Consider the following 14,219-nt stretch of genomic DNA (forward strand, 5'->3'; position numbering starts at 1 on the left):
ATGTTTGGCACGGCAGCTAGGGTAATGCTGACAATTCTGGTCACTGTGTTACAGAAAGAATGTATTCGCACTAGAGAGGGTAGAAATTTAGAAGAGATTTCGAAGGATGGTGCCAGGAATACAAAACTTTAGCCATCAGGAAATATTTGGATAGATTTTCAGTGGGATCTCCGCGGGCAGGGTTCTCCGTTGCACCGGCAACGCACCCACGCCCGCGTGTTTGAAAGCGACGTGGGGTGGCCACAATGGGAAATCTCATTGGCAGGTGGCAGGAACGGAGAATCCCGCTGCCGGTGAGGGTGCGCCACCCAGGAAAACACGGCTGGCAGACCAGAGAATCCCGTTGCCGACAAGGGTGCGCCACCCAGGAAAACACGGCTGGCGGACCGGAGACCCCGCTCAAGGTTTGTTTTTTTCAGAACTGAGGGTGCTGAAGGGAGATTTAATTGGGATGTATAAAATGATGAAGGGCCGAGGTAAGATGGATGGAAAGGAACTGTATCCTTTAGCAGAGAGGTTAATAACCAGGGGGCAAAGAATTAAAGTGATTCGTGCAAGGATTAGAGGGGAGTCGAGGAGTATTTTTTAACCTAGGGCAGGATCTACTGGGTCGCATTTGCGCCCAAAAAACAGCGCGGTGTGGCGCAACTCACTGGTGGATGCTGGGAGATCCAATTTCCGGGAGCTCTTATGCTTCAGCCCCCGGCCTATAATTGACCACCTTATCCACCTGTCCTGCTTTTAGTGAATCATGGACTGGCACTCCGAGGTCCCTCTGTTCCTCTGCACTTCTTAGATTGATTGATGGTGCATTCGCTTGCCTTGTCTGTCTTCCTCAAACCAATTTAGGGCAGCACGGTAGCACAAGTGGATAGCACTGTGGCTTCACAGCACCAGGGTCCCAGGTGCAATTCCCTGCTGGGTCACTGTCTGTGCGGAGTCTGCACGTTCTCCCCGTGTGTGCGTGGGTTTCCTCCGGCTGCTCCAGTTTCCTCCCACAGTCTAAAGATGTGCAGGTTAGGTGGATTGGCCATGATAAATTGCCCTTAGTGTCCAAAAAGGTTATGAGGGGTTATTGGGTTAGGGAGATAGACGGAAGAGAGGGCTTAAGTGCGTTGGTGCAGACTCGTTGGGCCGAATGGCCTCCTTCTGCACTGTATGTTCTATGTTCAATTACCTGAAACATCTCTGCATTATATCCCATTTGCCACATTTCTGTCCATCTCACCAGTCTATTGGGTCCTGTGGTGCACTGGGTAGTGTCCCTGTCAGGAGCTCTGGGTTCAAGACCTACTCCAATACTTGGTGGCCAAGGAAGGAATGTGCGTTCATAATGCAACCAATACAGGTTGAGCTTCAACCTATAAATCCTTCCAACACGCCATTGGCTGGCAGTAAGAGCGGGAGGGACTTGTGGTCGGCCATGCTTGATGTGCAGTGGCGCCCCTCAAGCTGTAAGTCTCTGGCGACAGACTAGCGACCTTTCTGCGAATTACTCGCTACGGAAATAGAAGAAAGTCTGCCTTAGTGCATCACTAGGTGTGGGAAGAAAATTGATGTCTCTCTGCAGCCTACTGCTTTCTTCCTCACAATCAACCACACAGCCATTTTTCTTCTTAAACACACCTCTAGATTTAGGTCTAAATCATTGATATAAACCATGATCAGCATAGGACCCACTACCAAACCCTGAAGAACCCCACTGGAAACAGTCTTCCAGTCACGAAAACACCCATCGCCCTTTGCTTCCTACCACTGAACCAGTTTGGGATCTAACCAACTATGTTCCTTTGGATCTCATGAACTATCGGTCAGCCTTGTGGGATCTTGTCAGAAGTTTTGCTCAAATCCATGCAGACCATATCGATAACACTGCCGTCATCAATCCTCCTTCTTACTTCCTCAAATTTCAATCCAGTGAGCCAGACATGGGTATCCCTTAACAAATCCATGTGTGCTGCCCCCAATTAATGTCTGCCTTTCGACCCTCTCTGAGAATTGTTTTCCAATGTTGTGCTCGCCGCCGAGGTCAGGCTGACTGGCTTTTTACTATTCAGTCTAGCCCTTCCTCTCTCTTTCAATAGTGAAACATTAACAATCCTTCAGTTCTCTGCCTGTAGCCAGTGAGGACTTGAAATTGATGGCCATAATGTGGAGATGCCGGCGTTGGACTGGGGTGGGCACAGTAAGAAGTCTTACACCACCAGGTTAAAGTCCAACAGGTTTATTTGGAATCACTAGCTGGCGGAGCTTAGCCAACCTCATGAAGGAGCTATGCTCCGAAAGCTAGTGATTACAAATAAACCTGTTGGATTGTAACCTGGTGTTGTAAGACGTCTTACTGAAAATGATGGTCAGGGGCTCAGTTTTTTCTTCTTACTCATAATCCCCCTTCATACGAGACTGCATTTCATCCGGGACTGGTGAATCACCCATTCGGTATTTCCTACCTCACTATGTTTATCCCATTCAATGTTTCAAATACATCCTCCATAACTGTAACATCTGTTTTGTCCACTTCTTTAATGACAACAGACCCACATAATTCCTTGAGAACCATGTCCTCGTCTGCATCTCCATCCAAGTTACCGGCCGGTCTCTGATTTCCTGTTAACTTCTTACTCTTTATTGATAAAATATATTTTCTGGGGCGATTTTTGGCCCCGTTCTCCACGGACGCAAATCCAGTTATGGCCACTAACACTCACTGAGGTCCATGACGGGATTTGAACCGGCAAGAACCCAGACACAACGTTCCCGGTCAATCTCCACTGATGTTATCAGGCTCACGCCTAGCGAGGGCATGGAACTGATTATCATTAACTGCATTTTAATATTCAGAAACGGCTTCACACCATCTCGTCCGGGTTCACCGTGTGTTCCCCCTCCCCGCCGCGTGATTCACGCCGGTGGGAATCACGGCTGGTTTCAAAAGATAGAAAACCAGTCATGATGACCACATCTGGGGCTCGGTGTGAGTACAGTCCCCGGGTGGTGAGAGACATGGTCGGGCAGTACCCTGGCACAGCCCCTTGGAACCCTAGCAATGCCAACCTGGTGGTGAAAATCTGACATTGTCAACCTGGCTTTTCCAGGGTGTTTTCCCTCGTATTGCGGGAGTGGCGATGGTGGGTGGGGGTGGGGGGGGGGGGGGGGGGGTGGGGGCGGTTGAGAAGGGGTTGAGTGCTGTGGTGGGTGTAGTGGGGGGAGATGGCCATATTGGTGGGCGAGGGGGGCTCTGATGCCCTGATGCCGGCGACGATGAGGTCCTTAACTTCAATTCTAAATCGGGGCTCCCTTTCAATAGGACGCCCTGATTTCTGTGGAGCCAGGCTTGCTAGCGTCTGTAGGCCCCACCCTCACAATGATGGCACAAAACACGCCTCCTTCATTCTAAAAAATGGCATCACATGGGCTGATCTCAATGGAAAACTTTCCCACACCAGTTTTCAGTCAGAACCTGAAACTCGGACATTATTGGGGGCAAATTCCACCCTTTGGTTTTGGCGATTTTTAACTTGCCTGTTTTGTTTTCATGACTGTACTTTGCACTTTGTATACATACTGCGCTCTGCATTCTGGACAGCGACCTCTAGGTGTCTGACATAAACTTTCTTTTTTGCCTCACACAACTCTCTCTGCTCTTTGATATCCAGAGGTGCCTAGATTTGAGAGTCTCACCTCTTTTCTTTATGGGAACATGTTTCTGCTGAACCCTCTTTAGTTCATCCTTGATTGCCTCCATGTTAAGAACTAGGTTTGGACAGCGGAGCTGGTAATGATTCTGCTGTTGTCGTTTACACCTCGTCTAGACCTCCTCTTTGTTTCTTTGCTTGTCCCATTACTGCCATCCTTTTTCACCTTGCACCAACATTGCTTTTATCATTTAATCACTCCTTTGTTCTTTGCTCCCTTCCCACCTCCCATTCCCCTGTCTCTCTTCCAGTCCTGTGCTTTCCTCTCTCCACAGATGATACCTGACCCGCTGATTATTTTCAGCCTTTTTTTTAGGCCTCAATCTCTTGGCTGCTTTACCAATTGCTCTCAAGGCTGCTATCTTGCCCTCATATCTCACAAGCCTCGAGCGTCTGAACCTCATCGTCATATGTACAGGAGTCATACTGACCGCATATTCAGACTGAGGACAAATCTAGGAAAATTGACTCCAGCAAGCATTCTGTGCTAAGGCTTGAAGAGGCTTCCCAAAATTTCAAGCTGGCATCAGGAACGGCAGCTTGAGGAATTTGACTGCTTTTTTCTCCCTTTATTCTTTCATGGAATATGGGCTCCACTGGTTGGGGTAGCATTTGTTGCCCGTCCCTAATTGCCTTTGTTAGGCCATTTCACATGTAGGCCAGGCCAGGTAAGGATGGCAGATTTCCTTCCCTAAAGGACTTTAGCAAACCAGCTGACTTTTTACAATAATGAATAATGGTTTCATGGTCATCATTGGACTTTTAATTCCAGATTCTTATTGAATTCAAGTTGTACCATCTGCCCTGGTGGGATTCGAATCCAGGTCCCCAGAGCATTGCCCTGGGTCTCTGGATTACTAGTCCGGTGACAATACCACCTGCCCTTGATTTAAACTGGAGTGTGCTCAAATTCAACAAAATGTGCTATTCAGATGCTCTCCATATTGCCTTCTACACACCAGGGGCGGGATTCTCCGACCCCCCGCCGGGTCGGAGAATCGCCGGGGGCTGGCGTGAATCCCGCCGGTTGCTGAATTTTCCGGCACCAGATATTAAGCAGGGGCGGGAATTGCGCCACGCCGGTTGGCGGCCCCCCCCCCCCCCCCCCCCCGGCGATTCTCCGGCCCGAATGGCCCGAAGTTCCGCTACTTGAATGCCTGTCCCGCCGGCGAGAATCAAACCACCTACCATACCGGCGGGACAAGGCGGCGCGAGAGGGTTCTGGGGTCCTGGGGGGGGGCGTGGGGCGATCTGGCCCCGGGGGGTGCCCCCACGGTGGCCTGGCCTGCGATCGGGGCCCACCGATCCGCGGGCGGGCCTGTGCCGTGGGGGCACTCTTTTCCTTCCGCGTTCGTCATGGTCTCCACCATGGCAGAGGCGGAAGAGACCCCCTCCACTGCGCATGCGCGGGGATGCCGTGAGCGTCCGCTGACGCTCCCGCGCACGCGCCGCCCAGCAAAGTCAGTTTTGCGCCAGCTGGCGGGGCACCAAAGGCCTTTCCCGCCAGCTGACGGGGCGGAAATCAGTCCGGCGCGGTCCCAGCCCCTCAAGGTGAGGGTTCGGCCCCTCAAGATGCGGAGACTTCCGCACCTTTTGGGGTGGCGCGATGCCAGACTGATTCGCGCCGGTTTTGGCGCCGGTCGGCGGACATCGCGCCGATTGCGGAGAATCCCGCCCCAGATCCCAGAGGAGTCAATACTTCATCTAACATCTGAAGTTACATTGCTACTTCATGCTCTCTCTGTCTCTGCCCTCCCAGCCTGACATGATGTGAACATTCTCTGAGACATTTCTGATTAAGAGCTTAGCTTTATCAAAAATGTAATACATAAGTAGTCTCACTTTTAAAGAGACTTTGTGGCCGGTTTTCACCCTGCAAATTCCCACCCAGACCATTCATAAACTGAACTCCATTTAAACAAAGGTGGATCTGTTACCTGATGAGACGTTCAGCCTCAGATTCAGGGAGGTGCGTGTTGAGGAACAATTAAACTCAACTCTATTTCAAAGGTTTCTTTGGTTTCCATCACAGTCAGGTTCCGTTTTCCTGAATGGTATCTTCCCCCATCATTAACAATTGGTCACCAACCTCCCCACCCCTCCACCACACCCTCCCAATGTTATCCAGCATTCCCCATCCCAGGAAGCAGCTGACAATATGCCTTCAAACATCTACATATTCCTATTGCTTAAGAACCAGGATAAGCAGCCTAGCTGATTTACCTTCCATTATTCTGTGTAAATTTTTAAACACAATTGATAGGTTCCCTTGACAACCAGACCAAGACCATAGAATACCTACAGTGCAGAAGGAGGCCATTCGGCCCATCAAGTCTACACTGACCCTCTAAAAGAACAACCCGCCCAGGCCCACTCCTCCACCTATTTCCCTGTAGCCCCATAACCCCACCTAATCTTTGGACACTCCGGGCAATTTATCATGTCCAATCCACCAAACCTGCATATATTTGGACTGCAGGAGGAAACCGGAGCACCCGGAGGAAACTCCCGCAGATACAGGGAGAATGTGCAAACTCCACACAGACGGTTACCTGAGGCCAGAATTCAAACCGGGTCCCTGGCGCTGAGAGGCAGCAGTGCTAACCATTGTGCCACCGTGCTACTCAGGATATCAGGAACTCTTTGTGTAGATTATGGGAACTGAAAGCCCTGATCTTATCATTGTCTGAACACACTGGCTCATCTATCTCCTCCAACATGAGAACATCGATCTTCAACTCTAGATTAGTAATCCAGTCCTCTCCAGCCATTTTTGCCGCGTACTTTTCTTTCTCCCTATAACTTTGCATTGGGAATATTTCTCATTTGGAGCTAGATGAACATGGTGACTTGCTCTCAATATTCCACACGTTGGCAAATTGCTCATTTCTATTTCCAGTTGCCCACAGTAATTTTACCCTCCTGTCCCTGAGTGTAATCGACGGGGTCTACAATCAGACTGACCCAAAATGGAAAATTCCGTATGTTGCTCAGCAACACTTCTCTGTGAATGATTGTGACGATGGAAAGGATCTGGAACCTTCTAAGAACATGCTGTATTACATGATTGGCTCCAATGGCACATGCCACCCCATGAGAGGTATATGTGACAAGCAACTGTGCTCTAACACAACCTACAGGTGAGCTTCAACCTGACTGTTATGTATGTGTTTTAAGTGGAACAGGGTTGAGATGTTTCAGAGGAGAATTTCAAGAAATATACATATATATATATATATAAATCTGACCAGTGCATTCTTTGGATAATGGCTGAGTCCCCTTGGGGTTGTGTACTCTGAAAGTGGAAGTTCCTGGGCATTGATCAGGATCCCAGGTCTCCGTAGAATCCTAAAGTTAATGTCGGTAGACATCAGCTGATTCAGCATAGACTTAGGAACTTTACATGTCTTGTTGTAGATTCAGGAATAAAGGACTGACGTTTATGTAGTGCTACACACAACTTCAAGATATCCTCAAAGTATTTTACAGCTAACTTAAGAGCTTTTTCAAGTGTCATTCCTATTCTAATGACAGCATGTTGTCAAACAATTTTGAGAATAGTGACCATTTCATCTCTTTTAATGATGCTGATTAAGAGATAAATACCAGACATGGCAATAGAACTCCTGCTCTTTTCTCGCTAGTATCTTGGCATCTTATGAATCCATCTAAGAGGGTGCACAAATCTTTTGTTTAATGCCTCAGTCAAATGTTGGCACCTCTGGGGGCAGCACGGTGGTGCAGTTGTTAGCACTGCTGCCTCACGGCACTGAGGAACCGGGTTCAATCCCAGCTCTGGGTGACTGTCCATGTGGAGTTTGCACATTCTCTCCGTCTCTGCTTGGGTCCCAAAGATGTGCAGGGCAGGTGGATTGGCCACATTAAATTGCCCCTTAATTGGAAAAATTATTTAAAAATGTTTTTAAATTTTTTTTTTAAAGTTGGCACCTCCAGCCACATACGCTCTGTACTGCACTGAAGTGCAGGAGGTGAATTCATAACTTTTGGCTTAGAAGTGAGAGCGCTAAGACTGAACTAAGCTGACAATACAACTCCTGATAATACAATCATTCATGAACAGAAAATGTCCGTCATTCAGCAAAGCATGTGAGGGGGCAGGTTGTGAATAGCGGAATGCAATCATTTCTCTCTCCATGGGTTATTGGGAGCCTTTAATCTCACTTATTTACCACTGCCCCAGATAATTGGCTAACAGATTAACTGCCATGGAGTTTGCCTATGACTAATTCAGAATCACTTTTTCCAATCCCTCTGAGCTGTATGTACAAGGCAGTGCTTGTTATAGAACCGTATAGGCTGAAAGAACCTTTGTTTGATTCCAGTTCTTTGTTGGGATAACTGACCTCAGCTGGGGCAGTGGTTGCAATGGTTGGCTTAGTGCTGCAGGGTTCAAAGAGGTTCAAGTCAGCCACAGTAGATATTCCTGCTCTCAAGCCAATGACCCATGCCAGAAAATATGTGCAAAAGTAGGTTTTAGATGAGGACAGGGCCTTCAATCCTCCATCACTCAATGTTGAGGTTCAGATGTGTGGAAAGGATTCTGGGTTGAGCTAAAGTGCATTGGTGAGGCCACATATCGAATACTGCGGGCAGTTTTGGTCTCCTTATTTAACAAAGGATACAAATGTTTTGGAGGCAGTTCTGAGGAGGTTTACTCGATCGATACCTGGAATGAACGGGTTGTCTGATGACTAAAAGTTGGACAGACTGGGCTTGTTTCCACTGGAGTTTAGAGGAGTGTGGAGTGACTAGATTGAAGCATATAGATTTCCTCAATGGGCTTGACAAGATGGATGAGGAACGGATGTTTCCTCTTGTGGGTGAGTCCAGAACTGGGGGGTGGGGAGGGGGGGGGCGGCGGGGACTGTTTTAAAATAAGGGGTTACCCTTTTAGGACAGAGATGAGATTTTCTTTCTCTCAGACAGTTGTGTGATTTTGGAACTCTCTGCCTCGGAAGGCGATGGAGGCAGGGGTCACTGAATATTTTCAAAATGGAGGTAGATAGATTGTTGTTGGTCAAGGGAATCAAGGGCTATCGGGAGTAGACGGGAATGTGGAACTCAGCACAAACGGATCAGACATGATCTTATTTAATGGCGGCGCAGGCTCGAGGGGCCGAGTGGCCTACTTCTGCTCCTATTTTATTTGTTTGTATGTATTGGAGCCATCATGACTGTAAAAGGCCATAAAAAGCCAACACTTGAACGAGAAAAAGGAAGGGAAAGGCAAAAAAAAATCTGATTAGCAAAAAACAAATTGGTGAAAGCCCTATCTTGCTTCAGCGGTGGATGGGATTGTGAGCAATTTTACTGATTTGGATTTTTATCATCGACAGAATCAAGTACCTTCTCGTTGATCAAGATAGAGGTGAGATCATGAGCAGCAATTGGTCAGATAAATTCCGGACCAAAAGAGGTGGGTTTGATTAGACCATAAGACATAAGACATAGGAGCAGAAGTAGGCCCATCGGGTCTGCTCCGCAACCAAACAAAACTGAAAACCTAAACATGACTCCTAAACATTGGTGAAAAAAGCTTGCACTATCGCCGTTATTTGCTCCGGTACTTTAAATATTTCCAAAATAAAAGCATTGCTGATTTCAGAGGTGGGGGAGCTGCTTACTGGTGTATGTGAATGGATAATAATGAGCACATACATTGCCGCAGAGATCTCAGGTTCCCCCGTGCTCCATTGCTGAGACACTAGTTGCTGCTGAATTTTGAAAGAGGGACATACCATACAGCTGAGCAACAAATCATCTGATAATAAGTGGCAGCACAGGGCCATGCAAATTGTGATGACCATCATAATACCAACCAGAGAAACCTCCTTGCTCTCCCTGAGATGATAGGATGGTAGCAGAAGAGAAGGGTAGACCATCAAGGGTATAATCACAAGGAAACTTGATGCAGTTCCAAGATATTTGACAACTTGTAAATTTTTCGGGCCTCAGAAACAATGGGCGGGATTCTCTAATCCCGCAGCAGAGTGTCCACGCCGTCATAAACACCGTCGCGTTTTACGACGGCGTGAACGGGCCGACCCCACGACTAATTCTGGCCCCTCCAGGGGGCCAGCATGGCGCTGGAGCGGTTCCCGCCGCTCCAGCTGCTGATCCTGGCACAAACTGGGCGCCGCGGGATACGCGCATTCCTACGCTTCCTTCAACGCGCCAGCCCCGACGCAACATGGCGCAAGACTACAGGGACCGGCGCGTAGGAAAGGAGGCCCCTAGCCAGAGAGGCCGGCCTGCCAATTGGTGGGCCTCGATCGCAGGCCAGGCCACATTGTAGCCCCCCCCCCCCCCCCCCCCCCCCCCCCGGGGTCGGAACTCCCCTTCCCCCCCCACAGGCCGCCCCCCCTGCCCTTCCACGCCAAGTTCCCGCCGGTTGAGAGCAGGTGTGGACGGCGCCGGCGGGACTCGCCGTTTTCATGACGGCCCGTCGGCCCATCCCGGTCGAGAATCGGCGGGCCGGTCACGTAAAGCGGCCCGCGACCGGCGCCGCACCAACCATGCCGGTGCCAATGGCGCCGATTCTCCGCTGTGTCTCGCGCCGGTCGCAGGGATTCTCCGGCCCGACCCCGGGCTGAGCGAAACCCGCCCCATGTACTCGACATGTAGATCAAGCCCCCCCCCATTCCAAACATGGCGTCCGACACGCCCGTTCGTAATAAATCTACATTATTCAAACAACAAATGCATGTGTTTCTTGCCAGTACCTTCTATCTGGGCATGAAAGATCAGCAGGTGAGAAGGTGCATTGGTTTAAGGCATTCAAACGCTTTGCTTTGGATCCTGATGACATTTCAAAATGGCAACCAGCCACACGTCACTTTGAAACTGGGAGTGCAAGTCAACCCTTGTACTTTGAGGGACATTTCAAGGTTTCAAAGGTCGACTTATATGCCGACATCTTTGGTAAATTACATCCCCAACCAGTTAATTCTGTCAGGGTAAGTGTATGTTTTGCTGCCTCCTTCAGGAGAATAGCACTATCTGCACCATCCACAGTGGCACACGAAGGGCTGTTCACGCCAGCGGGAGATTCCGGTCCCACCGACGGCGTACGGATTTCCCAGCAACGAGGGGTGCAGTCACCGTGAAATCCCATTGACAACGGCGGGACCAGAAAATCCCGCTAGGGGACTGCCTCCGCCACTGAAAAACATGCGGCGGTTGGTCAGTAAATCCCGCCCATGACTTCCGGTTGCGGCGATGACCAGCTAAGCCGCACGTTTCGGCGGCTCCAGCTCCAACGGACCTTCGGGCTCTTTTAAGAGCCCCAATGGGACATTTTCGCGCGACGAAACCCGGTGTGGGGTGAGTGAATAGGGAGTCCCCCCCAACGAAAGAGGAAAATATCGGCGGCGGCTGCAGCGCGAGGAATCCTCGACGATAGGGACAGAAAGGGAGAAGACACAAGATGGCGGCGACATGGGGGCCCGAGCAAGACGAATTCTTGAGACGGTGTGTGGAGCTACTAAAGAGGGAGGCGCTGACCCCGATGCTACAGGCAATTGAGGGGCTTAAGGAGGCACAAAGGACCCAGGAGACAGAGCTCTGCGTGGTGGAGCAGAAGGTGACGGATAATGAGGACGAGATCCTGGGCCTGGCGGTCAAAACACAGACGCACGAGGCGCTCCACAAAAAGTGCATTGAAAGGATTGAGGCCCTAGAAAACAGAGCGCGAAGGAAGAACCTTCGGATACTGGGTCTCCCTGAGGGAGTGGAAGGAGCGGATTGCGGGGCTTATGTAATCACGATGCTAAGCTCGTTGATGGGAGCTGAGGCCCCTGCGGGCCCCTTAGAGGTGGAGGGGGCCCATCGGATCCCGGCGAGAAGACCAAAAGCGGGAGAACCACCTAGGGCGACAATCGTGCGATTTCACCGCCTTAAAGATAGAGAATAGGTCCTGAGATGGGCTAAAAAGATACGGAGTAGCAGATGGGAGAATGCAGTGGTACGGGTGTACCAGGATTGGAGTGCGGAGGTGGCGAGAAGGAGGGCGAGTTTTAACCGAGCCAAGGAGGTGTTACACAAAAAGGTGAAGTTCGGGATGCTGCAGCCGGCACGATTATGGGTCACGTACCAGGAGAGACATCATTATTTCGAAACGGCGGAAGAAGCATGGACCTTTATTAAAGATGAGAAATTGGATCGGAACTGAGGGACTGATAATGTAGGGAATGTTATTGTCGATGTAAATAGAGAAGTAAATTGGGAAGGGGGGAGACACTAAGAAATGTGGGCGCCGGTGGGGGGGGGAAAAAAGGGGCATAGGCGGAGAATGAGGAATGGGAGTAGGAGGGGAAAGGGTGCTGCGCCACAAGAGGCGGGTCAGATATAGGGATGTTCCCGCGCCAGAAAGACAATGGCGGGAAGACAGGCGCAAGGTAGATGGGAGTTCCCCACACGGGGGGGGTCAAGGAGGGAGCAGGAGTAGCCGGGGTCAGTTGAAGTCAGCTGACTTGCGGAAGTAATGTGGGGGGAGCAATCACGCTAGAGGGGGACCTAGCGGGGGGGGGGGGGGGGTGGGGGGGGGGGAAGGGGGAGGGGGGGATAACTGGGTTGCTGCTGCGGAAATCAAAGAGGAAATGGCTAAAGAGTGGGTGGACGGGGATGGAATGCGACGCCTGGGGAGCGCGGAAGCGGGATACGGGACTGGCCTAGAGAAGGTGATGGCTAGTCGACACGGGAAGGGGGCAGGTAGCCCCCTAGTGAGGCTGATCACGTGGAACGTGAGAGGCCTGAATGGACCGATTAAAAGGGCCCGAGTGCTCGCGCACTTGAAAGGACTAAGGGCAGACGTGGCTATGCTCCAGGAGACGCACCTGAAGGTGGCGGACCAAGTTAGGTTAAGGAAAGGATGGGTGGGACAGGTGTTCCACTCAGGGCTAGATGCAAAGAATAGAGGGGTGGCCATATTGGTGGGGAAACGGGTAGCATTTGAAGCAAGGAGCATTGTAGCAGATAGCGGAGGTAGATATGTAATGGTGAGTGGCAGGCTGGAGGGAATGGAGGTCGTGCTGGTTAACGTATATGCCCCGAATTGGGACGATGCGGGATTTATGAGACGGATGTTGGAGCGTATACCGGACCTGGAGGTAGGAAACTTGATATTGGGAGGGGACTTCAACACCGTGCTGGACCCAGGGTTAGATAGATCCAGATCTAAGACCGGAAGAAGGCAGGCAGCGGCCAAGGTACTCAAGGGGTTTATGGACCAAATGGGGGGAGTGGATCCATGGCGATTTCTTAGACCGAGGGCCAGGGAGTTCTCCTTCTTCTTCCATGTTCATAAAGTGTACTCCCGGATAGATTTTTTTGTTCTGGGAAGGTCGTTGATCTCAAGGGTGGAAGAAGCGAGTATTCAGCCATAGCGGTTTCGGATCATGCCCCACACTGGGTGGCCCTGGAACTAGGAGAGGAAAGGGAGCAGCGAGCACTCTGGCGATTAGATGTGGGATTGATGGCGGATGAGGGAGTGTGTGGAAGAGTGCGGGGATGTATTGAGAGGTACCTGGAGGCTAATGACGACGGGGAGATCCGAGTGGGAGTGGTATGGGAAGCACTAAAAGCGGTGGTCAGAGGAGAGCTGATCTCCATTAGGGCCCACAAAGGGAAAACAGAGGCCAAGGAAAGGGAAAGATTACTGGGGGAGATTTTAAGGGTGTACAGGGAATTTGCGGAGACCCCGGAGGAGGGACTGTACAGGGAGAGACGACGACTCCAGACGGAGTTCGACCTTTTGACCACCAGAAGGGCGGAGGTGCTGTGGAGGAAGGCACAGGGGAGGAGGTATGAATATGGGGAAAAGGCTAGTCACCTGCTGGCCCATCAGCTGCGAAAGAGGACAGCGCGAGGGAGATAGGGGGAATTAGAGACGAAAAGGGAGCTACGGTGCGGAGAGCAGGGAAGATAAACGAGGTGTTCAAGACCTTTTATGAAGGACTGTATAGGTCCCAACCCCCGGAGGGAAAGGAGGAGATGCGGCAGTTCCTGGATCAATTGAGGTTCCCGAGGGTGGAGGAGCAGGAGGTGGAAGGCCTGGGGGCACCGATTGGGGTGGATGAGGTTATTAAGGGGCTGGGGAATATGCAAACAGGGAAGGCTCCGGGACCAGACTGGTTCCCGGTGGAATTTTATAGAAAATACGTGGACTTGTTGGCCCCGCTGTTGGTGAGGACGTTTAATGAGGCCAGGGAAGGAGGGACTTTACCCCCGACATCGCTAATTTTGAAGCGGGATAAAGATCCGTTGCAGTGCGGGTCCTATAGACCTATTTCATTATTGAATGTGGACTCCAAATTGCTGGCAAAGGTACTGGCATCGAGGACAGAGGATTGTGGCCCGGGGGTGGTTCACGAAGACCAGACAGGGTTCGTAAAGGGGAGACAACTGAATGTCAACGTGCGACGACTATTAGGGGTGATAATGATGCCCCCAGTAGAGGGGAGGCAGAGATAGTGGCGGCAATGGATGCAGAGAAGGCATTTGACA

The 14,219-nt window shown here is 50.7% G+C and overlaps 1 protein-coding gene across 1 annotated transcript in view; it reads left to right on the plus strand.

Moving 5' to 3' along the window:
- The window catches only part of LOC140395956 (uncharacterized), a 193,072-nt gene that overhangs the window by 141,065 nt on the left and 37,788 nt on the right, over nucleotides 1-14,219 (plus strand). Inside the window, exons 31-32 of the mRNA XM_072483985.1 lie at nucleotides 6,595-6,835; nucleotides 9,053-9,132. Coding sequence (XP_072340086.1) covers nucleotides 6,595-6,835; nucleotides 9,053-9,132 — 321 coding nt within the window. The remainder of the gene's footprint in view (nucleotides 1-6,594; nucleotides 6,836-9,052; nucleotides 9,133-14,219) is intronic.

This window comes from Scyliorhinus torazame, chromosome 19, assembly GCF_047496885.1.
Source record: "Scyliorhinus torazame isolate Kashiwa2021f chromosome 19, sScyTor2.1, whole genome shotgun sequence".
NCBI lineage: Eukaryota > Metazoa > Chordata > Chondrichthyes > Carcharhiniformes > Scyliorhinidae > Scyliorhinus > Scyliorhinus torazame.